This window comes from Galeopterus variegatus, unplaced genomic scaffold (genome assembly GCF_000696425.1).
Source record: "Galeopterus variegatus unplaced genomic scaffold, G_variegatus-3.0.2 Scaffold1592, whole genome shotgun sequence".
In the NCBI taxonomy this organism is placed as follows: domain Eukaryota; kingdom Metazoa; phylum Chordata; class Mammalia; order Dermoptera; family Cynocephalidae; genus Galeopterus; species Galeopterus variegatus.
In genome coordinates this window covers 51,938-79,884 of record NW_007727703.1, presented here as the reverse complement: position 1 = coordinate 79,884, position 27,947 = coordinate 51,938, and the positions used below count along the sequence as shown (strand labels likewise).

Genomic DNA, 27,947 nt, shown 5'->3' with positions numbered 1-27,947 from the left:
ACTTTCCTGAATATGGTAGGACCTGATCGTTGCAAAACGAACCCATGCCTTAACGGAGGCACTTGTTATCCTACTGAAACTTCCTATGTCTGCACCTGTGTGCCAGGATACAGTGGAGATCAGTGTGAACTTGGTAAGATGTTCTTGGCTTAAAGTGTACAGATCTTTTCCAGAAGAAACATTAGAGGAGAATTTATATCGTCGAATAAATCAAAGATTTCAGAGAAAACCTATTTGTAGATTAATTATACGTTACATGAAGTTATAATTTGAGAGCAATTAATTAGGGCCTGGGAAAGGGGGACAGCTGTTTACCGAATTCTGTTAATATATTCAAGACTCAGTGAGGCTTCCTGAGGTCAGCTCTGTCTTCTTGTGGTTTTTACAAATAGGCTTTACAAATGTACAGATGCATAGTCACAAAAAATGTTAATCTGTCCCCCAAATCTGCATATCAATAATCAATTTAAGTACAGTTTTTTTTTTTTTAGAAAACTATATTTAAAAATTAGGAAACATAAATAAAAATTAGGAACTTTTAGTTCTTATGTTTTGGGATAACTTTGTCCTCTGATATGGAATGGGAAGACCCACCTGTGACACTCTCAGGAGCCAGCCAACCTGTTTCTCAAGTAGTTGTGTGATTTCTATCCTCCTCCTGTCTTTTGGGTTCCAAGGAGTATAAACGACTCTTTACTAAATCAATTCCTCTTGCTCCCATGTTCATTTATTTTTCTTAAAAAAAAAAGAGGGGCCCAGGTTTTGATTTGGCTAAATATAGACTTCACCTCTGAGAAAAAAATGATGGAATATGTTTGTTTTCTTAAAATGATTAAGATAGCCCACCAATAACACTTTAGATTACACTCAAATATTGGGGTGAAATTCCAACATTCATATTAAAAGAGTGCTCATCTTAAAAAAAAAAAGTCAACAGAATCAGTGAGCTCTACTTGTGTGTGGAGTATAGAGATAGCAGTAGATAACATGTAAGGAATAATTACATCTTAAATATCAGATTTACATTTATAAAATCATCTATTTGGTCTCCGTTCTGTTTTATACTAAAATCAATTTAAATAACTTAACGAGTTAATATATGTGAAGTGCTTAGAATGGTGGCTGGCATTTAGCCAGCACCGTAAAAGTGTTTGGTATCATTACTATATAATATCATCATTACTAATTAAACCATTACTTTAGGTAAAAATCCATTATACAACTCTTGGAAATTTAACTTGCCTTGTATATTGATTTCTTAAAATATTCTTTTGATTTAATATAAACACTGATTAAATTTTTAGTGCAATTGCAAAATGCTATAGGAATAGAGTCATTAATTTCATCAGAGGAGATCACAGAGGTCTTTGTAGAAAGATTGCATTTGACATAGATCTTCAAGTCGGAGAGGATTTGATAGGTGGTGGAGGCAGACATGTACACAACAAACAAAAGCACAGAGGCACAAGGTGCAGAATGCATTTGAGTGACTGCAAGTATTCAGGTATGCCTACTTACGGGTTTCTGGGAGGGAGACATTGGGAAAGAATACTAGGAAGGAGCTTAGTTCTAGAAGGTTCTGATAGGTCTGAGAAGGCCCCAAATCCAATGTACTGAATAGTTTTACTCCATACTCCAGTCAGATGATTTTGAGTCTTTAGTGTGCATCAGAATCACCTGGAGGCCTCGGTAAAACACAGATTGTTGTTCCTGTCCCCGAGAATCTGAATCAGTAGATCCGCGGTGGGACTGGGAACGTGTATTTCATATGTTCTCAGATGACACTGCTGCTGCTGGTCCAGGGATCACACCGTGAAGACCACTGCCCTGGGCAATGCATGGAATGTTTGAAAGCAAAAGAGTGAAATTATCACGACCGTGTCATGACAGGCAGCAGAGTGAAGGATATGTTGGAGAGGAAAGGGCCCAGAGGCAGTGAGGCTATTAGGTAGTTTGAGTTTTTCACATGCAAGGTAATCAGAGCATGAACCAGGATTGGAGATGGGTAAGCTAAGGGGATTCTTTATTAGTTTTAGGGCTTGTGTGTTTGTCTAATAGCAATGGAGACAATGATCCTACTCTGAATATCTTTGAAATTTTCTTAGGATTGCCAGATTTAGCAGATAAAAATACAGGATGGCCCATTAAGTTTGAATTTCAGATAAAAAAGGAATAATTTTTTTCAGTATAACTTTACCCTAAATATAGCATGGGACATACTTATGCTAAAAAATTGTATATATCTTTAAATCTGGAATTCAGATTTAACTGCCCGTGTTGTATCTTATCTGGAAACCTCACCTCACACTAAATAGAATTCTTTGACTCGTTTTAAAAGTATTTTTGTGGGCTTTTACAATTTTATTTTAGATTTTGATGAATGTCACTCTAATCCCTGTCGGAATGGAGCCACCTGCGTCGATGGTTTTAATACATTCAGGTGCCTCTGCCTTCCGAGCTATGTTGGTGCACTTTGTGAACAAGGTAAGAGCTATCAAAACATTTGTATGATGAACATTACTGAGGTTATTAGCAACTTTGGCCTTACTGAATATTCTTTTCTGCAGAGGAAATCCACAAGCTACCTAAATATGTTGCTTTTCCTATTGTGTGGATAGGTTGGAACATCTGAAGCATAGTGTTGACTTGATTATAGTTGTTTTGCTCATAGATTGGAATTGCAAACAGGCACACTGAGCTGAATTTCAGGACATCTAGACAGCAAATGGAATATTGGTGTATGTTTTCTTCCTGGAGACAAACTAGGCATCAATCTTAATGTGACTTGTGTGCCACGGAGTACTGAATTCAATGTTAGTTGCTTTTATTTTCTCCCCTTTCACACTTGAAATTCAATGGGCATATTTTTCATAGTCAATAATATCTGGAGAATGAGTTGATACAGTTGTAAGAATACATTAGCTGGCTTGGCACAAAGATATTATGAATCTGCTCACCAGGAAATTTTCCTTCTAAAGAAGCATCTACTTTTTCTGAATGAAAGAAAGGCCTGTATTCATGATGGCTTGAATCTCATGATCCGTGTAATTTGCATTTTATGGGCAAACTGAAAGTGTATTTTAGGTGGTTAATGGTAACATTTCTTAGTCCATCAATCAGAAAGAGATTGCATGCTCAGCACACTCAGCTTTGGAATGTCAATTTCCTCTACTTAAAGTCATACAGCGGTTTGGCTTTGATAAAAGTGCTCAGTGTCAAACTTCCATTCCACCAGACAAAATGAAAATGTATTAGACACTCAGACACATTGGTCTGGCCCCACATTCTGTTTTGCGGTGTTAATCTGGATGTTACTAAAATTAAAGCTAAAAGGAGCGATGTTGAATTGCCATTCCAAGGGGATGAATGATGGCTAAGTTTTTAGGTGTCTTTTTTTATTATTGCATATTTAAGTCTGTTTGTTTTAGAATTTAAATATGAATAGACCAAGACAAACCTTCTTCTTAAAGTAAAAGGTAAGAATGATGTCATTTGTTGAAGAAAACAAAAGGTGAGACACTTGAAACATTCAAATATGTGAAAATGATTCTGGCTTCCTTTAGTTCCAAGTACAAGGAGTGATTCAAAAAATTGTTTGTTCAACAAGTATTTATTGAGCACCTACTGTTCTCCAGGCACTATTCTGGGCACTGGAGATAGAACCCTGAGCAATACAGAGTTCCTGATCTTGGTGATTTAGCATAACTCTTGGCAAGAATTTTAAAAGATATTAATTGTTGCATACTTTATAAAATTTTTCCAGGCATATTATTTTGTTTGGTTAACACAGCATTTCTATGTATTAATTAGGCTTAGAAATTGAGGCTCAGGGAGGAAAAATGGTGTTTGATATTACACAGCTAGTAATTTGATATCACACAGCTAGTAAATTATAGAGTAGAAAAAGTGAAACTAACCAGCTTAACTCTAAAAGCCCAAGTTTTTCTCTGTCTTCACACTTCTAAAGTAACTCTTAAAGATAAACATTTTATTTATGTATCTGACAGATTGAGTGGTAACATTCTTGGAAGAGACTTTGGAGCCAGTTTTACCTTTTTCTTCTTTTTTAGAAAGAATACTAAAAAGGAAAAGGCTTTAATTTGTTTCTTTCATTTCTGGTGCCACCTAACTTTTAGGTACATCCTATTTTATCTTCAAACAGATTTAACTTTTATCCACATTATTTGCTGAGAAACGTCTATCCCAGTCTATTTACCCAGTGCAGCTGTGCTCCTGTGATTTGTTGCCAAGATACTTGAAGATTTTTTTCTCCTCTTTTCAGGTTGCTTAAGAACAAATGTTTTCTTCATTAACAGCAGTATTGTTGTCTAAACAGTTTTCTATCCAAAGTTTGTTGATGACTGGGTCATTGTTTCTTCAGCTGACCTTTTCTGTTCTCTGCACTAATAACTTCCCAAGTCTCTGTAACTCTAAAATAGGGGACAGATTTTGATGGAATGATAGCAGATATAAAATCTAGAAAAGGGTCTTGAAACAGTAGAAAGACAGTTCTGCATGCACAGACTGTCCAAGTCAAAGTCAATGACACAGCTCACCAGCGAGAAATGTCAAAGTGTTGACAATTTTTTAACGCTTGACAACCATATATGTGTTGAGGTGTTGAAAATGTTACCTGTACAGCATAAAAAGAATAGGGTTTTAGTGAAATTGTTTAAGAGTGATAGTTTCAGCATCTATGGTCATGAACAAGCATTTGTGTACACTACAAATCTGGGACTCTGTATCGAGACTTGAGCACTGCAGGGGTTTTAAAGCATATGATGTGTTTCCGTATGTCGAATGGTTTTTAAGAAAATGTCATCCAAAAGGATTGCCTTTTAATAGTTGAAATAGTTCGTGTTAATTTTAGGTAAGGTTGAAAAAACAAATAGACGATTTCTGAGATCTCCAATTAGAATAGCATCCTGGAAGATGCTGCTTGACACATAATCCTTCGTTACATATTTGTTGAATTCATTAATAATAAAATTGAAGTGAATCAGTGTGGATATCAGAGTGGCAAAAAGCCACTCTGTTAAGTTACATTTGCACGTGTAGTAATAATCACTGGGAAGCTGTGGTTTAGGATAATAAAATTGAAGTGAATCAGTGTGGATATCAGAGTGGCAAAAAGCCACTCTGTTAAGTTGCATTTGCATGTGTAGTAATAATCACTGGGAAGCTGTGGTTTAGACAGTACAGATAAATAAATATTCTCAGCTTGGTTTTAACAGAAACTCTGCCACTTATTTTTTGGACCCTTGTTCTGATAGGAATATATGCACCTGCTAACTGAGAAAGGCATGATAGCAATGACATGGTCATGGATTGAGATTTTATGATTGTTTGGGTTTTTTTTACGTGAGGAAAATTGCTTAGTGATAACCTGTTTTATGTCAAAAGACAAAAAACAAAATAAAACAAAACAAAAAAGAAGAAAACCAAACTAAAATCATTTTGGTTAGTAGAGAATAGGAAGGACTCTTCTACAGAGTTTTTTTTCTGTTGTATTATTTAAGGAGTTAGGATTCTCTAGAATTTTAAACTGTGTGTCTTAAATGATAATTTTCAAGGTTAAAGAAAGCTGTGCTATGAGAATATCACATTATTGATTTTGGCAGTAAGTGTTCTAAAAAAATTTCCAGTTCTTCTTCCCTATAAATTACCCCTTCATATTTGAAGATCTGTTTTTTTCCCCACCTCTCCCACCTCACCTCTAAATTCTTCCAAGTGAACTTCCCAAAAGGAAAGTTACTTTATTCAAGTAGTCACAATTTGCTTCATTTGGGGATGCTGAGTGCTGCTTTTATACCAAACCATCTAGCTGCATCTTGAGTCCCTTCCTATGAGATTTGGTGGTCTCTAAACAATACTTTAATAAAGCTCAAAACTTCCAGCACACATTATTCCAAACAATTAGTCAGCCGGCTATAACTAAACAACAGGACTGATAGACTAAACTGAAATAAAGACTGCTCTCAGAGATAAGCTGCATCTGTTGCATGATTACGTTCTAAATCACTGAAGCCAGGAAAAGAATTAAATCTCTCAGAATGCGTCCTTTCCCATAATAATAGAAAGAGGAATAAAGTTAGAGGAGACAATTTGAGTTTCAATTTGGCCAGATCCAGCATATAAAACAAGCATTTATTAAATCTAATAGGCTTTTGTTCTTCAATCAGTAAAATTAGGGGAGGGGGGATGTTTACTAGGTAATCTGGAAGGTTTTCTTGGTGCCTAAAATATAAACTGCAATTTTGTTAGTTTTTTTATATAACTAGTTCAATATATTTCTAAGATGTACTTTGTGAAAGTCAAATTATTTCTGTTGATCATTATTTAATATATATAGTGTAACCCCACCTATGTGTGGGTGAGTCTGAGGGAAGATTACCGATGAGAATACAGTGCTATGAACAAGGCTACTTTCTTGTGAAAGTGCATTAAAACTAGCAAACTAGAAAGTTTAGCCGAAGCTTACTGCCAGTGTAAAATTTAGATATATTTGAAAAATGTTTTCATCCCACTGGAATACCAGTTATGGTGTGCTTGTTGGGAAAGAGAAAAAAAAATGCACACACGTACACATATATATACATACATACACTGTATGTATATGGCTTGGTGGAATGAGGGGGTACAGCTTAAAGAACTTAGGTTATTTCATTTTTCATTAACTTAAAATCTGGATGCATTTGCACTGGGAGTTACCTATTTTCCCAGAAGCTGCCTACTCATGAAAGACTTTTCTCTTTGTAAATCTTACATGACAAGAGCCTGTGACCTCCCACATATCTCTCTGGGAAGTGGGAAAGGAATACTTCCAGAGAAACTTTGAAGTCGTTATGCAAATAGAGCATTCATAACCCTATTAGCTAGAATTCTTATCTTATCACTTGAATGATTCTCTTAGAAAAGTTGTGTCAGTAAGGAATTAGCCCCAATTGCTTCACAAGTTAAGTCAGCAGACACTGCAGCCCAAGAAATTTTGGCTGGCTCCTCCTCCAGTCTTCTCTCCTGCCCTAACTGGCTTTAATCAAGGAAATTGCACTTAGATACTGCCTTTTCAGTCCGAAGATCTGCAGCCACCCACTTTTCGGGAATCAGTTGGGCTGGAATTATAATAATGTCTTTGTCATCGTGACCAAATTTTATGAATCATTTACTTCAGGGACATTGCATAGAAATTGGCTTGGGTATCCTATTAACACTTGGATTGGGGAGCCAAGTTTGAATGACGTAGGTGAGTTTAATAACCCCTGCCTTGTTTCTTTCCAGACACCGAGACGTGTGACTATGGCTGGCACAAATTCCAAGGGCAGTGCTACAAATACTTTGCCCACCGACGCACATGGGATGCGGCTGAACGGGAATGCCGTCTGCAGGGCGCCCATCTCACGAGCATCCTGTCTCATGAAGAACAAATGTTTGTGAATCGTATGTACCAGATAGGGACAGGTTTCCGGCAACCTCACTTGTTCTCACCACTTAGTTTTCTCAGTATCCAACTGAAAAGAAGTAGCTTTCTCAGTCGTGAATCCACTAGTGAAATCCTTCATCTCTGAACTACTTAAAACCATCTCACCTATAAGAGTCCCCCACTTTGGGGAACATTCAACTACAGTGTAGGAAGGCATTGCTTAATGTGCCAGCAGTAATAGAAGAAACAGCATGCTATAGGTTAAATCATATAAAACTGCTATTTGGTCATTTTTTGACTTACAAAAATATGGTTCAATGTAATTCTTACCCTGGTTTCCTCCATGGTCTCTATTTGGAATATTTGCATGTGTTATCTAAAAGAAAAAGTTGCTTTCAGTTATTTTTATCCTGGTAGTTAAACTGAATTGTTAATAGCATCCTAATCTTATCCTCTGTGCATATTGGTTCTTGTCCAAGTTTCTAATTATTTTTGACCATAGGAAGTGAACTTCATATTAAGAATATGATTAGTTACGGATTGAAAGCTAATGAAAGTTAACACCATAGCAAAGAGGGAGGCAGCTAGTTTTTATGTAGCAAATATGTAGAACATTTTTTTGCTCATGAAGCGTTTGATGCTCTATTAAATATGTTCTCATGGTGCCTACTGTCTTTTGGAAGTTTGATTGTTCATTTGTAATTTGGATAGAGGTTCGTTTAACTTTATTGCATGATATCCTTGCCAGTGACTCATCTCATGGTAAAAGTAAATATTTTTGAGGATAATTTTGCAGAACTGTCTAGTCTAAGTGTTCACTATTTAAAACACTCTGAGAAGAAACCTGTGGCTTTCAAAGTGAGGGTAGTATGGGTAAGATCTGACACATTTTATTGGGTCACTGAATTTTTGCCAATGGCATTGCTTAAAAAAGGAAATGAAAAATTTTATCATGAGTAAGAATGGAGAACAAATATTTAGTTATAATAAACTGCTAGGAAAATTATTGTCTGTATCTGATGTTTTAATGTTTCACAGTGTTAATTAGCTTACTAGTTTAAAGCACACTGGGCAGAAGAATAAGATAACTAGGAGAGTTTTTTTTTTTCTTTTTAAATACAAGCGACTAAATAAAAATCCATCCAGAAAAGAGAATGCATGATTCACTCTGAAAATAATTTTCTTTGATATATTTTCATCTGTCTATGGGAAAGGTAGTAAAAATATCTGTGTCTTCCCCCATTTCTTAGGTGTGGGCCATGATTATCAGTGGATAGGCCTCAATGACAAGATGTTTGAGCATGACTTCCGTTGGACTGATGGCAGCACACTGGTAAGATGCTGATGGAAATGATACCAATTCCAGGAACTTGGCACTGTTTGTTGATTGCATGCTACAGAGAGTGCGACGGAGACTGGAGGCAAGTTAAGTGACTTGCTTAGGGTCACTCAGTGAAACAGGAAAGGATTAGAAAAGAGTTCCAAGCTTACTGATCCAACTACCAGTGCTCCCTCCAATAGCTCTGGCTCTCTTTAAAAGAGGAGTGTATCAGATTTCCATTGAGCCAGAAAACCAGATAATCAGCAGAATTTTCTTGGGTCTGTCTCTCAGGTTGTTATCTTTTCTTTTTATAGCTTTGGAGCAAAAAGGAAAAGAATAAATGTAAGAGAAAAGGCCTTTCAAAAAATATGCTTTCCTCTTATGTAATTGCACTGGAAATCTGCTATAGGCATGGCTCATTTTTATCCAAGCAAAAATGCTCATTCTTTTTTTTATCTTAAAGATTATTGATTTATGATTTCTTGAATCTCTTTCCATTCAAACACTGCTGACTAATTATATATGTTAATTTTTTTCTACTTCTTAAAGGAATGACTTGAGTAGGCTACAGTAGGTTCTTAAGTCAGAGCAGGTAAAGCTGTTTTGAGTCATTACTAGTAAATGCAAATAAATCTAATTCTCTAGAAACAGTTCAAGTGTGATTGGCTCTACTAGTGGGACTCAGTGCTGGCTGTTCAATAGAATCACCTGGGGAGCATAAATAAAAAGCTGGTGCCTAGGCTCTCAGCCCAGATTTATTATAGCTAAACCTCTTGCAGCTATATTTTCTAAGTGTTCCCCAGGTGATTCTGAAATGCAGACAAAGTTGAGATCCACAGGACTTGATAGTAAGTGTAAATTAGATTCTAAATTAGATAAGAGTATAAACTGTAAATAATTTTAAAGTTTTTTTTTGTGTGTGAATTACTTTGGCACTTAAATTTCACTTATTGCCTGGCACTCGTCTGGATTTAATGAGTTTGACAAAACATGAGGTTCCTTCTAGAATAGATGCCAAAGCAATCTCTGCTTTTGGAAGTTCTATTCTGTTCAGGGAAGCTTCTTTGTGCTCTTATGAATACACCCCAAAGTTCATCTCTGTGTCAGGCACTGTATCAATCATTTGCATGTGTTTTTTCCCTGTAATAACCCTTAAGAGGTTATTAGGTTTTTCTTTACCTGTTTTACAGGTAAAATCTGTTCAGGGAAGCTTCTTTGTGCTCTTATGAATACACCCCAAAGTTCATCTCTGTGTCAGCCACTGTATCAATCATTTGCATGTGTTTTTTCCCTGTAATAACCCTTAAGAGGTTATTAGGTTTTTCTTTACCTGTTTTTACAGGTAAAGGAAAGGAAAGTCAGTCAGGTTGAGCTATTTGCCCAGAGTCACAAAGCTATTAAGTGGCAAAGCCAGTTCTTGAACTCATCTCTAAAGCCACGGTTTCTTCTGGCTGGTACCACCTTGACTTTAAAAATATATATCCCTAATTACTTTGAGCAACCCAGGAAAAAGCCTGGCTTGCCTTCTCTGTCATCATTCTGTATGTTTAATCAACACTATTTGCCATTCAAGTTTACAGGTAAGTTCTTTGGCACGAAGCAGAAAAAATGGGGAAAGGAGATTGTTCTTGAAATATGTTTCCCATAAGATATAGGAACCACAGCCTCAGGATCAGTCGTCTTATTTTTTTTCCAGTTATTCTAGCTGGATGGTGTATCTGAGCTGTTGCTTCTGTATGTTTTCATTTTGCTGTGCCTAAGGGGGATGATATTGGCCAGTTAGGTTAATAATGTTTGGGTATGGGATGAGTCCTTATATATTAATTTGTATGTTAATTTTAATTCCTTATATATTAATTTCAGTTGAAGATAGAAAATTTTGTTTTTATTAATTTATTTTAAGAACATACAACTGAAGGATTCTTTATATTACAGATAGTTAAAACTGCTTTTTATCATTTTGTTAATGTATATTATATAGTATAGGCATTTAACGAGTTTTCCCTTGTTCAATATATACTTCATGCTCACGGGATAAATTGGGTTTCTACGATATCCACTGTTAAGTCTACCTCCCACAAATTTTCCCTTACAAATTGCCCAGTGAAAAGCACAGGGTTTTGTGAGCTGACATCTGTATACAGAAGCTAGAATGCCCAGGACTCAATGGCCGATTCTGGTTGGTCCTTGTGCCATGTAGACCTGGGCCGTGACTTTTCTCAAAGTCTACTTACTGTCTGGGTCTCTGTATGTTCCAGCCCTGAGCCTAGAATCGCCGCACTTGGCTCAGTGGACTGGATGAAAACTCTGCCAGTTGCTACCCACTGACCCGACTGAGCCAAGTCCCAGTCTGTTTCCAATCTGTTGTCGGTTGTGTAGAATTGATTTGTATGTTTTTATTCTTAGCATGTATGCGTGTTACTAGATCTTTATTCTGACTTCTCCATTATCAGTACACCTCTTCAAAGCAGAGCTTCTTTCCCCTACTTGTTATTTCTCATGGTGTCTAGGATAAAGCCTTATCCCTTATCCTTGTGAGCTTGGTTAATGAGACTGAATATTGGCTTGTAACTGGCAGCTATGTGAGGCCTGTAAAATATCTTTGGGAATTTATCTTCCCGGCCAAGTGCCACACAGGTGAGCTTGACTCATCAGATGTCATTATTCCACTATGTTGAAGCAAAGCAACTTGATGACTTTTTTGACTGTGTCCATTAATTTTTAATTTCACACAAATACTGTGAAAAAGAATAACTTAATTACCATTCCCATAGTCTGGACTGATCCTAAGCTTGGTAAATGAGGGAACATTGCACTTCATCAAAAGAGAAATATTGCTGTTCCTCTGAAAATTTCAGATAACAACCTGACATACATACCCATACAACATAAACAAGATCTCTACTCTTAATTCACACTTTTACGTGAAACCTACGGATCATGGAGAGCACCCTAGGTGAGGACCTCAGTTTGAAGAAGGCAGCAAATAAAATATATGAACAAGGAAAGTTTATCAAATAAATGACAGAAGTAAACCCAGAAAGAACTCTGACAGACCCTTGATTTCTTCTTAATTCACTCTTTGTGTAAAATAAGTGTGCTGAGGAGTGTCCCTTAACTTTGAACATTTTTGAACAGAAAAGGCCATCTGCCTAACAGCCTGTCTCCCTCCCATTTGACTGATCTTGGGCCCACTTTTCTGCTTTTGTACCCACCCTGTCCTCTGTCCCCTTTCCTTCTGACACAGCCTAGGTGTCTCAAACACATTGGTAGTTCTTTCCACAGTCACCATCCACTTAACAGGTTCCATATGTGTGCAGGCCTTTGAATAAAATAGCTCCCCTTTGTTTCAGTGTTTACTCCAGCTTTCTTGCTTTTGAAAATATTCCTAATAGTTACTAAAGTCTTCATCGGGGAGAGCAGTATCTTTTTATACTTGGAGATGGTGTTAACTTGACTGTGTGCAGTTTTAAGGACTTTGTTTATGTTTTAGAGTGATTTCTCTCTTCCGCTCCCTCTCTTTCTCTGTTTTTTGTTTCAAAGATTTATTAGAGCTTATCCATCTTGGGAGGTAGAACAGTATTAAAACAAAAAGGACCTTTGATGTTTACCCTACACTATCTTTTGATATTAGTCTTACAATTTAGTAAAAACAAATGAGATTGTTAGGTCTCAGTTTCGATGAGTCCTTTCAGTGAAATAATTAAACTTTGCTTACAATTAAATTGCAGTATAATGTATATACATATATATACACATACATATTTAACATGGTTATGCTTTAAAGCTAAACTAATCCCATTTATATGCATATACAGAATTAATGATGTTGTTTGGCCAAATTACCTAAGTTGTTCTTGTTCTTCTGATTCTGACTAATTTATTTTGCATTATTGGCCTCTATAATAGGAAATTGATATCATTAATAAGATACCAATTATTGTTTTTGTTTGGGGTGTTTGCCCAATAAATTTCACAAAAGTCCACCCATGAATACAACTGGGTCTAGCTTACCCTCACAATTTATATAAAAGTTATTTTCTCTAAACTCTTTCCAGTTTTTTACTTTGTCACTTGGCTTTCTACTAACCAGTTATTCTTTAACTTGACTATTGTTCTCTAACAGTGAAAATTCACCTAGTGCTTTATTAGAAACCCTGACAAGTGACTTCAATAATGAATTGCTTTACTTGTCACCCAGGTAATGTCCTCAAAGACACCAAGTTAAACCATCTAAGTTAAATACACATTAAAGCTGGCAAAACTAAACAAACTTTTCTTATCTAGCTTCTATACTATTAGCTGACTTTTAAGTTCTTTCTTTAACCAGTAGTTAAATGAATGGCTGATCAGAAGTGTTTTCTCTCAGATCTGTTTTTCAGTGCTAATGACCTTCTCCTTTCCTGGCTGTGAACTCTTGTTACTCCCTTCTTAAACTCCTTCAATGTCTTCTAGTTACCTTTCGTATAAAATTCTAATTATTAGCAAAGCAAACAAAGCCCACCAATTCCGTCTGCCACTTCCTAAGCTATAGCATCTGAAAACTCTCACAGCTCGTGGAATAAGCCATGACCTCTCCTTCCTGTGGGGCTTTGTTTATACTCGCCCTACTGCTTAGCTTGTTCTCACCACTTACCTTAATTTCATTTCATAAACATTCAAATATCCTGCACAGCCGAGAGGCTCCTTCTTCCAGGAAGCTTTCCTTGCTGGCTGTGACTGAGAGCTCCTTTTGGGTGCTTTCCCAGCCCTCTTGTCCTCTTCCAGTCCTAGCACAGACCCCTGTGGTGTTGACTTCCTGACACTGAGCTCTCTGAGGCTGGGATGAACTTTCATCTCTATTGTTTTCAGCACCTAGCAGAATAGTTGACATAAAATACATGCTTAATAAAAGTTTTTAAATGAACAGGTGATCATCAGTTTTTAAACGAACAGGTGATAATCAGTATACATACATTGCTCAGCCAACTCTCTTTTTACCTTGACATGACCACATTAAGTCTTTCAGCTGAATCTCTTTGTGATTCTTTCTTTTTTTTTTTTTTTCTTTTTTTTTTTTTTTCTTTTTTTTTTTTTTTCTTTTTTTTTTTTTTTCTTTTTTTTTTTTTTTCTTTTTTTTTTTTTTTCTTTTGTCTGTTTTTCCGTGTCCGGCAACGGATCGCAACCCTCAGTGTTGCCCCCGTACCGGACCAGGGACCGGCAACAGGATTGCAAGCCTCGGTGTTGCTCCCGCGCCTCGCTCAGCCAGTGAGCGGGAGCCGGTCCATATGTGGGATCCGAACCCTCGGTGGGAGTGCCACCGCGCTTCCCAAGCGGCGCACTATCCAGTGCGCCACCGGGCCGGCCCTGTGATTCTTTCTTGTTTGTCTAAATTTAAAGATTTTATTCAAAGTTGTACCAGTACCATTTTCAAATGTGGTGAAAAGAAAAAAAAAGTTTCTTAAAAATAGAAGTACATAGCTGAGCATAATGCATCTTACAAAAGGTATTAACCCAGAGGAAACATTTGTTTCTACTGGAAATGATGACAATTTTGCCTATTGTTTTCCTGGAAACACCTTTGTAGTAAAGTTTGGATGTTAAAAATGGAAAGCAAACTGTCAGCCTCTGCCACCCCTACATGTTTAAATTATATTAGGGCAGGTTTTCTATGAAGATTTAGGAAACTAACAATTACTAAAAACTTTGAAGGAGGATTTTTTTTTCAAGATAGTTACATGTTTAGTCAATATATTTTCTGAATAAAAATAACTTTAAAAATACATTTATTTAATATATGAATATAAATTTATTTATTTTTAATAAATTTATATCCAAAATGCAGTGAAACAAGCCAAAGGAAATATCACACCTGCATGTTATCAGTTCATTTTATTTTCTATAGATTTCTTGGCCAAGGATGATTTGGTTGCCTAAGGTTGGATGGAGCTTCATTTATTCATCCACTGGCCAAGGCTGTTCATTCAAGCACAGAGGAAGCCAGACATAGGAAACATTATGGCATTTACATTTCCCTGTCTACATACTTCCTGGTGAAATCATTTTCACAACTTTCTTTTCAACTAAGGACTATAGTGGGACCATGGGACAGCACAATTGAGGAGATGTCAGAAACTCTCAGGTGCCCTAACTAATCACAGTACTTTGTGTAATACACATCCCCAGCAAGTGCTTTAAAGTCAAACCGTGGGTCTCAAAAACTTAAAGCTGTTACCATCTTGCTCCCTCCTCTCTTTGATGCCCAGGAATAAGACTCTCAGGAAGGGGTTTCTCTGTGACCTGCTCTGCTCCTTTTTCTCTTCCCTTCACTGAGCCCCCCAGTACCACCATCAAAGCTCACCCATCACCACTGGGCATCAGAAGTTTCCGTGGATCACAGGCGGTTTCTTCAAAAGAAAATGTCACCTTAGATGGCGACGTCCAGAGGTTGAGGACCGAACAAAACTGACAATCTCATTCCCTTTTTAAAATATTGAGGAACGTTTAGAAGATTTGATTTGTTCTGTAAAAAAGCCCTGATTTATTCTTAAACATTTTTAAAACACACATTTTCTACGTGCCCTTCATCACTTTTACTCCTGTCATCTCTTTCGTCAGTGCTCAGGGTTGGCCCACCTTCAGGCTGCTGGGCTGGGCTTCCTGTGACCTAGTCATGGCCACCACCTTCTCACTCTCCAGTTTACTGTGGGGAGAAAACAGAGGGACTGTCTCTGTCCTGCATTTGTCTGAATGTTGTCAGGAAGTTCTAGAGCAAGTTACTAAATCACAGATCTATAAACGTCTTATTTTCTAGCTCTAACTGACACATCTTGCCCCTTCATAGTTGTGAAAACAGACTACAAAAGGCAAATTGATAGGATAATTAATTGTACAATTAGCCTTTTGTACTTAAAATCCCACTTAAAAACATTTCTGGAAGATAACTGAATTTTGCTGCCTTTTTTTTCCATTTTGATAAGTTTAGTCAAAAATTTGGCAAGCTGGCACACCTAAAATTTCCAACACCCACTCGCTTTCCTCTGCCAGTTGATTAGAGTTGATGCCTGAGAATGGCCAGATTGGTGTGGATTTTAGTTTAAATCCAGAAGCCCCATTTCTTCAGTCTGCAGTGAGTCAAGCAAGGTATTGTGAGAAAAACCAGCTTTGAAGAAGGTAGAAACAATAAACAAATAGCCCTTAACCCAGGAAGAGACTCGTAAAAGGGACAGAGAAAAGGAGTAACAAATCACAGGCCATCAACCATTATTCTGTTTCTGCAGGAATGTATTGTTGTTACCCTTTTATAAGCACAAAAGTTCCTGCATCTCCCAGATGTTTTGGACATTGAAAAGAGAATCAGGACTATTGACTAATTCTGGTGCTTTCTAAGCTTGTTTGCAGGTTTCTGCTCAATTAAAAGGATTGCTCATGATTTGGCAGGAAACAATGCAAAACAAAACCCCCACATCAAAAACTTAAGTTTTACGTTTTCTACCTGAAAATCTTAGAAAACCTTCCATAAAATATTTGCAGATGGATGTGTGTGGTGTGTGGTGGATGTATGTGAAGCTGTGGTGTGGCATTAGCTCCAAGTCAAATGCCACTTCTCTGTGAACAAGTCACACTGCATATCGACATTAATTTGATTATGTTAAACTTCACAGCCTTCACTGTATTAACCTAAAAGCCAAGGAAAACATATGCTCTTTCCTCATCCTTTAACACATTACCCTTGAGTGGAAGAATTCTCAGATTCCTTTCTGCAAAGACCACTTGCGTTACAGTTTTAATTTAATCTGAAATCGAGAACTGGCTCTTCTAATTCTACATGCAAGATATTATGAGTCATAGAGTAGTTCTAGAACGTAAAACTCTCCTCTCTACTTTGCCTTTATTAGAGTTCTGAGAGCTAGCGATGGGTTGAACTGGAAGAACAATATTTACCCATCAGTAGACACTGTCAATTCATTTCATAATTGACAAAATTATTTTTTAAAAAAACTTATCAGTGCACTAGTTCTTTCTCACCGATGCTTTTCCAACAGTGTTCTATGAAACTTTAAAATTATATGCAGACATTTAAATTTAATTGCTAGTTAGTTTAAAGCAATGCATAACCATGGAAAGGGTTTTTAAAAAAATGTTGAATAGTTTTTTGCAGTTTCTCCTTGCATTTGGATCGTTAGCACTTCATGACTGAAGACCTGTGCAAACAAGCTTGCAGTGCAGGAGCCCAGTGGCACCATTTATTGTATAGATTAAATGCAAGTTGCTCTGCCTGAGGCCCCCTGTCTCTCAGTGGTCTCACAGTGAGAGTAACTCACATCCTTCTGAAAATGCTGTTGATAATTACTGCTTTGTAGGGCAGTGAGCTCATGCTATTACGCAAGATTAGCGCTATACTCAAGAGCCGGCCAGATTGTCTCTCCCGCACAGAGGTTTGCCAACTAGGAAAATCATGGGCATATTGCCACTTTAACAACCACCAGGAGACCCAAGTTAGTTTTTCTTCCCTTTCGCATATTCATGTTTGTAGGATCCAATTCCAGGCTGCCAGCATAGGGTAGTGACACAAAAACAAATGCCTCTTTCTCCTTTAGAACAAAGCTGCTCTTTTCTTTTCCTTTAAAACAAAAATAAGGACCCAGACCAGGGTAACCTTAAACAAGTACAAGGATCAGGGTGGGTGTATCTCTACCTTGAAGGGAAGTCATTTGCCTCTAACAAGTTAAATAAAACAAAGTTAAATGTACCCCACGGACTGCCAACAAATGCCTGTTGTGTACCCCAGCCATCTGGGGGTAAAAAGTCATTTTAAAGTTACCAAATGTTTTGATTTCTGTAATAAGTAGTCCTCATAGCCTCGTTTCAGATAACCGTTTGACCTGTTTTCTGAAAGGCTGGGCTAACCCGGAGTGGTTATTCAGAGTTCGTTACTTAGTGAAAAGATTGTTTCTTATCAGCAAGTATTTCAAACAGGTACCTTTCCTCTTGGGAAAGTATTTTCTATTTGGAATTTGCTGTTATACTTTGGTGGTTATCTGCTTGCCCTTGGCATCCATCGACTGTACTTGGATTTAATTTCGAAGCTCTGGGAGTACAGCGGTGGCAGTATGGTCCCAGGTGATAAAAGAAGTTTGCATACAGAGAAGCCTCATGTTTTCATAGCTAATCTAGATATGTTTTTTCCTGAAAACAAGCTGTGATTCACACTGCAGACATTTTGTGCACACAGGTGTTTGTTTATGATCTGCCCTGTTCTGAGGATTTCAGGGGAATGTTACAGATTTGGCTCTGCTTTGGATGTAACTTCACCACTGATGTAAATCATCAGATAATTAAAAAAGGAAAAATGGAAAATAATGAACTATGGTAGATAAGCATTTTAGTCAGACAGAAAATTCAGATTATAGCTACAATGGCCTGTAATGGAAGAAAGTGATCAGAATGGTAAATACTGTTCAGCTGAGGCCCCTCTTCTAGCAAAGTGCTCTCTTCATGCCTTCCCTCACAAAACTGGGAGGACATATCACAGATAATCCTTTCATCTTTTTTTGACATATGGAGTAAAAAATCACGATTTAGGGGGAATATTCTAAGTCATGTTTTAAGTGATTTGTTGTTAATTCATAATATAATGATGGATATATATCACCACCTAGTGGTCATATTATATTTTGTGTTTCGAAACTTCACATCCCAGAACTTACCCAGATCTATGCAGGTATAATGTTCTCTGCGAATTAAATTCCTGTAGCTTTTAGTAGTTTAAAAATTTTAGTATGGATTGCATGATATTGAAAACCTGAAAATTACATGTGAAACGGATGATTTTTCAAATGCAGTGTGAAGCTAATGCACGTCACATGCTTAGTAAAATCCTAGCAACAAAAGCAAATATTAGGACCGATATTTCCTGTATCTTCACTTTATACACAGTAATAAAACCCAACAGAAAGTTTTCTTTGGCTCGTTTTCTTGGCAGGTGAACCTAGAGGGATTTTGTGGTTGTTTTTTGGTTTTCGTTTTAATAAAAATGTTTTTACTGTGAATTAAATTAGCAGTGTTTGCAGGGAGTGAGGGTAGGTGAAGAGCAGTGATTGGACTGTTCAAGGAAAAACATTCCAAATTATAGTTTGAAGTTTATTATAATTGTGGAGAGAATTTACTAATGTATTATATATCATAGCATGGTTTCACTGGACAAATGTCAAAAGTGATCTTTATCAATGGGATGTCTGTGATTGTTCATGCTTGGCAAAATACATAATCATTCCAAAACATTGTCTTTAATTGGCCATTCAAAACAAAAATTAAATTATAGTGAATTTTAAAGAATAAAAGGTGACTGCATCTAAGCTGAAAAAATAAAGCTAAATATGTGGGTAGATGGATAGATAGAACAGGCACTTGGCTATTAGAGATTCAAGATTTGTAGTTCCAGTTATTCATGAAAGATCTTGAAGATCCACAGTATAAAATAATTTGGACTTTTTTGCTCAGGCACAAATTTGAACTGAACCCAATGGCTGTCAAATGTGTAAGAATTGTTCAATTAGCTCTCAAGTCCGTCCAATGGACAGCTCAGTTTTCCCATCTCAAGGGGTCTGCTGCTGTCTGCTGACCATCTTGGTTCTTTTCTGCTGTGTTTATGGCAGGAACTTATCTGCTACACAGGTCTGTGTGAATAGGTGCATTCCTAAAGGTCTTAGATATATTTTCCCTAGTGCCAAGAAGTGCAGTGTATGTACGGGGATGTGTGTGCATATGTGTGTGTGTGTGTGTGTGTGTGTGTGTGTAAGAGAGATAGAAGGGGGGTAAATATCAAATTTATGACACACGAAAAAGTAAACTTCAATTTTATTTAGTGTCTATCAAAATTCTGTTTTCTTTTTATTTATAGTGTAGCATTTAGGAGCCAGTAGAGAGGAAAAGAAACCAAGAGAATCTAAACAGAGAGCCTGACTCTTAAAGGGGAACCAGTGCTCATTGATTATTCTTTGTAGTTATTTGACCAAGTTAGGAAATAGTAAAATCTCAGTCAAAAAAAATTGAAATGGGTTCAGTGTTATAAAGAAAGACTGGTTATTAATTAAGATTTTAAAACAACAGTTGATCTTAAAACTCCTCAGTCTTAAGACGATGGTAAAAGGGATTTAAAAATAAGCTTCTTTAATGTTCTAGAAATATTTTGACCTTATATCTTCAGCGTTTTAATTTTCAAATTGATATTCTCTTTTAAAGACTTCTTTAAAACTCTTGGTATGCAAAAAATATTTTGGAATGTTGCATGGAGGGATAAGAGTAAGTCATTCTGTGGTTCAAGGACTTTTTTGCTGCAGCCTACCATTCTTACTACCTAGCTGATTACACATTTCCTCACAGACAGATTTGCTTCTATATGTATCACATAAAGCATAACTAGGATGTGACTGTTATGCTAGTAACTGTTATTAGCAGTAACTAATACTGTTATTAGCAGTAACTAATACTGGATGGCCTTATTTTTTGTTTTTTCTTTAACTGAAAGCAGTTCTCAAAGCTGAACCCAGCAAAGAAAAACAAGCAAACAAACAAACAAAAACTCCTGGTTTATTTCTAAGCCTTGTATATTTCTGAAAAAATGCTTTTGTTAACCTTAACAAAAAGCCAGTTATCCATAATTGCCCAAGGAAAAGGTCAATTAGTTACGTTACATTTTTATCATTAGTTTGTTTTGTTCATGCTTGTGATGCTGCTTATCTGCTGAGATTTTAGGACCATTGATTATGGCCAAGTGCTGTGTATTTTCAAAGATCATCTGAACAATGGTTGGGACCTCCTAGACACTACATAATAAGAGATTCACCTTGAATGCATGTAAACCTCATCTAAATTAAGGAGATTACTGATAACTTTCAAAAGTAGAGACTTCTCCCCACCCAACACTTTTTTTCCCCCAGTATGTTGATTGAGTCAAGTTGGAGACTTGCAAAGAGCTGGCAAGGAGAGAAATGGCTCTCCAGCCAGTCTGAGTGAGAAAAATCAGTCAAATCACTCAGAAATCTGTGCATCTGGGGTCACTCCCTGTGGGTTAAGAAGGTTGGCAGGTGGGGAAGTCATGTTCATTGCAGAAGACCTGCAGAACAAGTCTTTTCTTTTATGTTAATGTGAGACAGAAATACATTTTTGACAATGAAGTAGAGATTATTTGGAACAAATAATCTAAGCGTTTATAGTTTAATAGACTTTGATGAGTAACTTCAGTCTTTGAGTTTTTCCTCTCAATGCTAAGACTGGTTTGCAATGAGTTCTCTGGTTTGTGGAGGCAATTTTCATGTGAGACTGTATTTATTAGCTGTTGGATTTCATCCAGGGTTTTTTGAATCATTTTATTATTTTGGCAGCTGATTTGCTTGAATCCAATTGGGGGGAAAAGAAAGAGAAAACAATAACGAAAAAGTGACTGAATCCAATTTAATTGAAATGGTTGTCTTTTTTGGCACATTTTTTATAGAGACAGAGAGCTGGTCATTTAATTGGGCTTCTAAAAATAAAGTAATTTTATCATGTAATACACAGCTTTAGGCAGTTTTATACTAGGTATAAAATAATTATATATTAGTAAAATGCAAGAAAATTTTATATCTGAGTTGGCTTTGTGCTATATCAACTATTTGAGTTTTATGTTATCGTTTCCTCTACCATCAGAAGAGAACAAAGGTGCAAAGTAATTTTAGGGTTTTCTTTTGGGCATAGTAGTGATCTAATTCTTGTTTCTGGTGAGGCAACAAGAGTTTGGGATTTGGAATGGGGAGATGAGTCCCTGAGGCACAAACATGCAGAGGCATGACCAACATTTATTGTTTTTGAAGGGGTTAAAATGAATTTCCCCAACCCATGCTGGCTTTTAAAAATAATTCTTAGTTTGCCCATCCAGCCCTAGAAAAGATCACCTGGGATGTTTACTCCAAGTGTGGAGAAAAAATCCAGATGGGAGGTGGTAAGTTTTTCTCTGCTCATTCTAAGAATCTATATTTCTGTGTATGTGACACACTGTATGGGAGAGAGAATCTATTACATTCTTATAACTCAGAATGGATTTCCTGAGGATTGATTTCTTCCTAATGTTTAACTTTAGTGAAAAAAAATACATTATTAAATTTGAAGTCAAAGATTTATTTTTTATACTTTCTCCCTGTAAGTAATGTTAAATAAGGCTGTAAAGAATTTAGGAGGAAACAAAGAAAGTTGTTCAGAAAACTAGAGTTTTCTTTGCTAAGTCAGTTTGGCAATAATATGGAGCAAAATCAAAGCATCTTAGCCAAGATAAATCTGCACAATGGAGTTATCAGATATGAGGTAATCGTGTGACATGCCTGTGGGTATCAGACATTCTTGTAAAAACCACAGAGCTAAAATTTGGTTCTGCACCACTAAGCCTCAGCTTTGCCAAGCAGCAACAGGAGCACACGTTTTAAATCATTTCTGCAAGCCAAATGTGATTCTCACCAAAGACAATTAAATCTTTTACCAGAGGTCTGAGTCTGGCCAGTTTAAGCCCTGCGAATCACTTCAGTGGTGTGGAATCCAAATTTCCTTTCAGTGTGAAAATGAGATGGTATTGTTCAGATCAGGAGGAAATGCCAGCTGCAAAATACATGACAGTGAAGTGACTTTGTTAATTTGAAGTGATATTTGTTGAGGTTAGATTAAAAAGGGATTAGCTAAGAAATCTGTGAGTCCTTTCTGATAAATGCATAGATCATTTTTACTGAATAGAAAAATAATTCGTGCTCATTCTAGAGAACTTGGAATATATGTAAGAATATATAGAATAAAAATATCTCTCATATCAGTCACATATAAACTTCATAAGATTTTACTGCATTTCCTTTTGGTCTTTTATATACATGCACATATACTCTCAGATGCAGCTGTGTGCATGTGTACAATTTGAATCATTATATATTTTTGCTATTTCCTATTTGCTTATATGGTCTTCAAAAACAAAGTATTTAATGGTGATATAGGGCTGACCCCGTGGCGCACTCAGGAGAGTGCGGCGCTGGGAGCACAGCGACGCTCCCGCCGCGGGTTCGGATCCTATATAGGAATGGCCGGTGCGCTCACTGGCTGAGCGCAGTGCGGGCGACACCACACCAAGGGTTGCGATGCCCTTACTGGTCACGAAAAAGACAAAAATAAATAAATAAATAAATAAATAATAAAAAAAACAAAAATGGTGATATAATATTCCATTTGTCTGGCTAAATCACAATTTATCGAACATATGTTCATCCTATAGATTGTTTCCCATTTACTGCAAGTATACATAAAATTTTACATAAAACATTATTCACATCTCTGACTTTTTTAGGATAGAATTTTAGAAGTAGAATTATGGGGTCTAGGTGCAGGGACTTTGTGAGGCCCTTGATATACGTCGCCAGCTATTTTTCAAAAACGTTATTTTGTTCCACTGGCTATGTCTGTCATGGCCTCTCTCATCTGTTATTTGCTAGCCGCAAACAACATTTTTGATTAGGAGCAGGTGTGGGTTGGGAAGAATGAAACACCCTCTGTGGTTCATTATTTCTGAATATTAAATTATTAAACAACATCAGTATGTGCCAGACATAGTTCTTGGCACTGAGGATATAACAGAAAACAAAGAAACCAAAATCCTGTCCTCAATAAGCTTACATTCTACTAGGGAGGGAAATACAATAAGTTATATAGGATATTAAAATGTAGTAAGTTTTATAAAGAAAACTAAATCAAAGAAAGGAGGTGGGCAGTGTGGGTAGGGGCAAAGAATGGGAGAGTATTGCACAGTTTACACGTACCATTGGGATGTTGCAAACATTTCCACTTTTGAGGACATTCCTAGTTTCCTGTAAGAGATTAGTTAGGAAGTATTGAGCTCCCAAATCCAAATTAAATACTTGGGGAATTCTGCAATCTTTGAACATAAAAAGTATTAAGTGTAGATTTTTGTTTCAATGAATTCCTTTTCCTTTGTTATTTATTTTTATCCTACTGTAATTCGTCTAGTTATATATCAGCAGGAGGCAGAACATGACTTTTATATCTCTGCTCTGTTGCTTACCTATTAAAGGAAAGTAGCAGAAAAGAAACGATTTAGAGTGTAGAGGGTGAGGGATGATAGGAGAAGAGAAGGAAGCAAAGAGAAGGAAAATAGAGAAATAATTAGAAACCCAGTTCAGAGCAAATGTCAGTTGCTGGTTGCAGGGAGACCCACCGAAGAGTGCTCTGGTGAGTATGGTCCCTGCACATCCTCCCCAGAGCCATCCGGGGGGTAACTTGGTGGTACCATTCAGGCTACTAGAGTTGGATTTAATTTCATCTCATTTCTGAATTAGGTTTTCTCCAGAAGAATAAAAACACCCTTCATTCTGTATTTTGGCAAAAATGGAACTTCATAGAGCTTCCCTGGGTTTTTGGCAATTTTATCACTCTTCAAAGACTCTGTTTTACATAGCAGTGGTCTCTAGTCTTCTTCTGAATTTTGGCATGATGGAGATGGAGAGAAACGTAGAAAGTTTTCAAACTTTAGGTCTTGTTACAAATTATTTTATCAAAAATATAGGTTTCTACCATATTTAAAAGTTTTAAAATCCACTTTTTCTGAGAAGATTACAGACACTCTCTAGTGTATTAATGATACTTTTTCATGCTTAAATCAGAGTTTATTGGTATATAAAACTCCATTTCATAGATAAAGGGATACTTTGAAGATTTTATTGCACCATGTATATAGATTAAAACCACAAAAGGAAACATTTGGAATTGAAAACACAACTAGCCAAGTACAGTACCTTGGTAAATAAAAAAGTGAAATGGGTCAGACATATTATACATTTTAATGGACATAAAAATAGCCATGGTACAGTTGGGAGTGAGTAAATAATAGGAGTACTTCTTTTTTTTTCTGCATGTTCAGAATTGAGAATGATTGCCTTAACTCTTACATTTCTTTCTTCTCTGACTTTATCTTTCCCAAATAAAATCTCTTAACTCATTGTTTCAAACTATAGACTTATTTTAAATTTAATTTAAGGAAAGACTGTAACAGATCTGTATGGCCTGAAAAGATGGTCATATTAGCCAGTGTCAGATACATCTGAATCTGTATTTCTACCACATTAAGGAAGCTTGTTGCCACTAGTCTTGTTAGTGCTGGATACGGTGGAGTATGAGAATAGGAAAAGTCCAGTGGGAAAGTGATACTCAAGTTGAGTCAGAAAGGCACTGAACAAACAAACTTGTCTCATAGCATGTAATAGTTAAGAGGACTCAAGGGTAGGAAACTGCTTTCCTATTTATAGTCCAATATTTTCATCTCAGAATGTTTATTATTCTTGAATAGGCATAAGGACTGTGTTTTTCATATGATTATTGATTGCCATGGAGACAATGTTTTAAAGTAACAAAGAAATGAGCTTAAACCAGAGAGTCCTTGGTGCTTAACATCTCTCAGGTCTAAATTATTCCCAATTGAGCTGGATTGTAGTAAGAGATAATGCATATCAAGTACCTAGAAAGGGACTCATCCATTATAGATGCTAAATAAATGGCATGTATTACTGTGATGGAAGGCAAAAGATATTTCTGGTTATGTATCATTGCTTAGAGTGGGGAATCAATAGATACCATTTAATATATAAGGACAACCATATAAAAACATCAAACCTATAAAATCTTTTTCAGTTATCTGAACATACATCATACAAGGAAAAGTAAACATATATTCATAGTAAGATATACTTTGAAAGCATATTTTTATATCAGTATTCATAAATTTGATAAGTGTTGCTGTTAAAAGAAAACAACTTCCAGATTAGATTGTAAAGCAAAACTCAACTCTATGGTGCAAATGAAAATCACATCTAAAAAAATATAATCTTGAAATGTTGTATATAAAGTGAAGTGTAGATATATCAGATAAATACTAAAAATAAATATTGTAATATCACTACTTTTTAACCAGATGAATTTGGATTAAAAGCAATCACATTAAATCAGACAAAGAAAGATAATTTATAGTGGTAAAGATAAGAAAAGAAAGACTACAAAATTCTTCTGCACTATGGTCACAAATATATAAAATATGTGCACATAAGGGCTGGAAGAAAATATGATAGATTAGAATGATGAGATAATGACTTTTTATCTGTAGTTCCACTTGCATTAATGTTATTACAATTAATAACAATGACATTTCTTACATTGAGGGTTGATTGTACCTTTAGGAATCTAGAATAACTGCACCAAAATTCCTCAGTGATATCTCATTGCCAAAGAATAGACACTTGTTGAATAAAGCCTATATATATATAAATAGAAACACATATATCTTCCTTTCAGAGTTTAAAATTCTTTTCCTCTACCACCAAAATAATTTCAGCTATGTGGTCCAACAGAAACTGTTGCGTCTATTACCACTAGATTGTGATATAATGCCATTGTTGCTCTTATGTTACTCTTCGGCTATCAGGTAGTTACCTTCTCTCTCCATTTTTACAGCAATATGAGAACTGGAGGCCCAACCAGCCAGACAGCTTCTTTTCTACAGGAGAAGACTGTGTTGTAATCATTTGGCATGAGAACGGCCAGTGGAATGATGTTCCCTGCAATTACCATCTCACCTACACCTGCAAGAAAGGAACAGGTAGTGATTACCCCATTAATAATATATACTTAATCTGCATGTCAGTTATCAAGAGAAATGAGGAAAAATAAGGTTCATTCTTTGAGAGACAAACTAGATGTGTCATGTACATCACCTTATTGCTCTAGAATATTTCATTCTTCCAATACAGTTGATAAGTTTTTTTTCAGTAATATTTTCACCTTAGATTTCAGGTGCTTAAGGTAACAATGTGGCATATAGATAGGAAAACTGCATAGTAGTGTCTTTAAGAAAAAGTGCTGCCAGCCCAAAAGCCTGTAGACCTGTTTATTTTGATGAGAAGAACATTTAAAAAAAATTAGTTGTCAATAGTTAAAATAGCTAAAAAGATATATCTTAAAATAACTTGGGTTTTTGGCTTTTTGAAAAAATAAGACCTGGTACTGTTTGGCCCGTGTTCAAGTATGTCAGTGCTTTGCAGTACTGGAGCTGAGAACCACGGCCTGCCTCAGTCGGGGCTGCGGTCTTCAGTTTATTGCAGCCCTCATGCAGTCCTTCCCTTGTTTTTGCTAACTGCCTGGTCTCTGTAGGACTCTGAGTTTTTCAATCATTACTTTAGAAGCTTAGTTTGTGCTTATAAACCATGGAACAAAAATGTTGTCCCTATATCTGTAGTTAAATAATGGAATGCAAGTGCCATCCCTATATCTGTAGTTAAATCATGGAACAAAAATGCCATCCCTATATTTGTATTTAAATACCTTCAAAATATGATAAAACAAAAACATTCATAATGTGACTTCCATGATGAGAATTGCTTAACATTAAACAGAAGAAATTAAGAAAGTTGATTTTTAAAAATGTGTTGTGTTTATCATTGGCCAGTATGATTGAATATATAAGACATGGTTTATAGATTTCTTCCCCAAATAAATAGCAATTCCATAAATTTTTTAAACCAGTTTTCAATTGATAATGGGGTTAAAACATGAATATTTAGTCCTTAGACTCAAATTTTTACCAAACTGAAGTAAGAGTGCAAAGTCCAATTGCAATATACAGCCCATTTTTTTGTCTTTGAATATAAAAATAATAAAACTAAAAATACATATTTTAGAAAAGACCTAAATACCAATGAGAAGTTCTATTAGAAGAAAGACAACATTAAGATTCACAAAGCTGCAGTCAGGGCCGGCCCGGTGGCGCACTGCGATAGTGCGCCGCTTGGGAAGCGCGGCGGCGCTCCCACCGAGGGTTCGGATCCCACATACAGACCGGTTCCCGCTCACTGGCTGAGCGAGGCGTGGGAGCAACACCGAGGGTTGCGATCCCGTTGCCGGTCCCGGTCCGGTGCGGGGGCGACACTGAGGGTTGTGATCCGTTGCCAGACACGGAAAAAAAACAAAAAAACAGAGGCATTATTGCCCTCATGAAGAAGCTTAAATTGTGATAAGTTCCAGGGGGGAAAAAAAAAAACAAAAAAACAGAGGCATTATTGCCCTCATGAAGAAGCTTAAATTGTGATAAGTTCCAGGGGGGAAAAAAAAAAACAAAAAACCTAGGCATTATTGCCCTCATGAAGAAGCTTAAAT

At 36.4% G+C, this 27,947-nt stretch overlaps 1 protein-coding gene across 3 annotated transcripts in view; it reads left to right on the top strand.

Annotated features, from left to right (window-relative positions):
• VCAN (versican) overlaps positions 1–27,947 on the top strand; it is a 110,155-nt gene that overhangs the window by 75,115 nt on the left and 7,093 nt on the right. For all 3 annotated transcript variants that reach the window (XM_008577865.1, XM_008577864.1, XM_008577863.1), the window contains 4 exons: positions 2,371–2,484; positions 7,279–7,437; positions 8,671–8,753; positions 26,250–26,394. In XM_008577865.1, the coding sequence (XP_008576087.1) occupies positions 2,371–2,484; positions 7,279–7,437; positions 8,671–8,753; positions 26,250–26,394 (501 nt within the window). The remainder of the gene's footprint in view (positions 1–2,370; positions 2,485–7,278; positions 7,438–8,670; positions 8,754–26,249; positions 26,395–27,947) is intronic.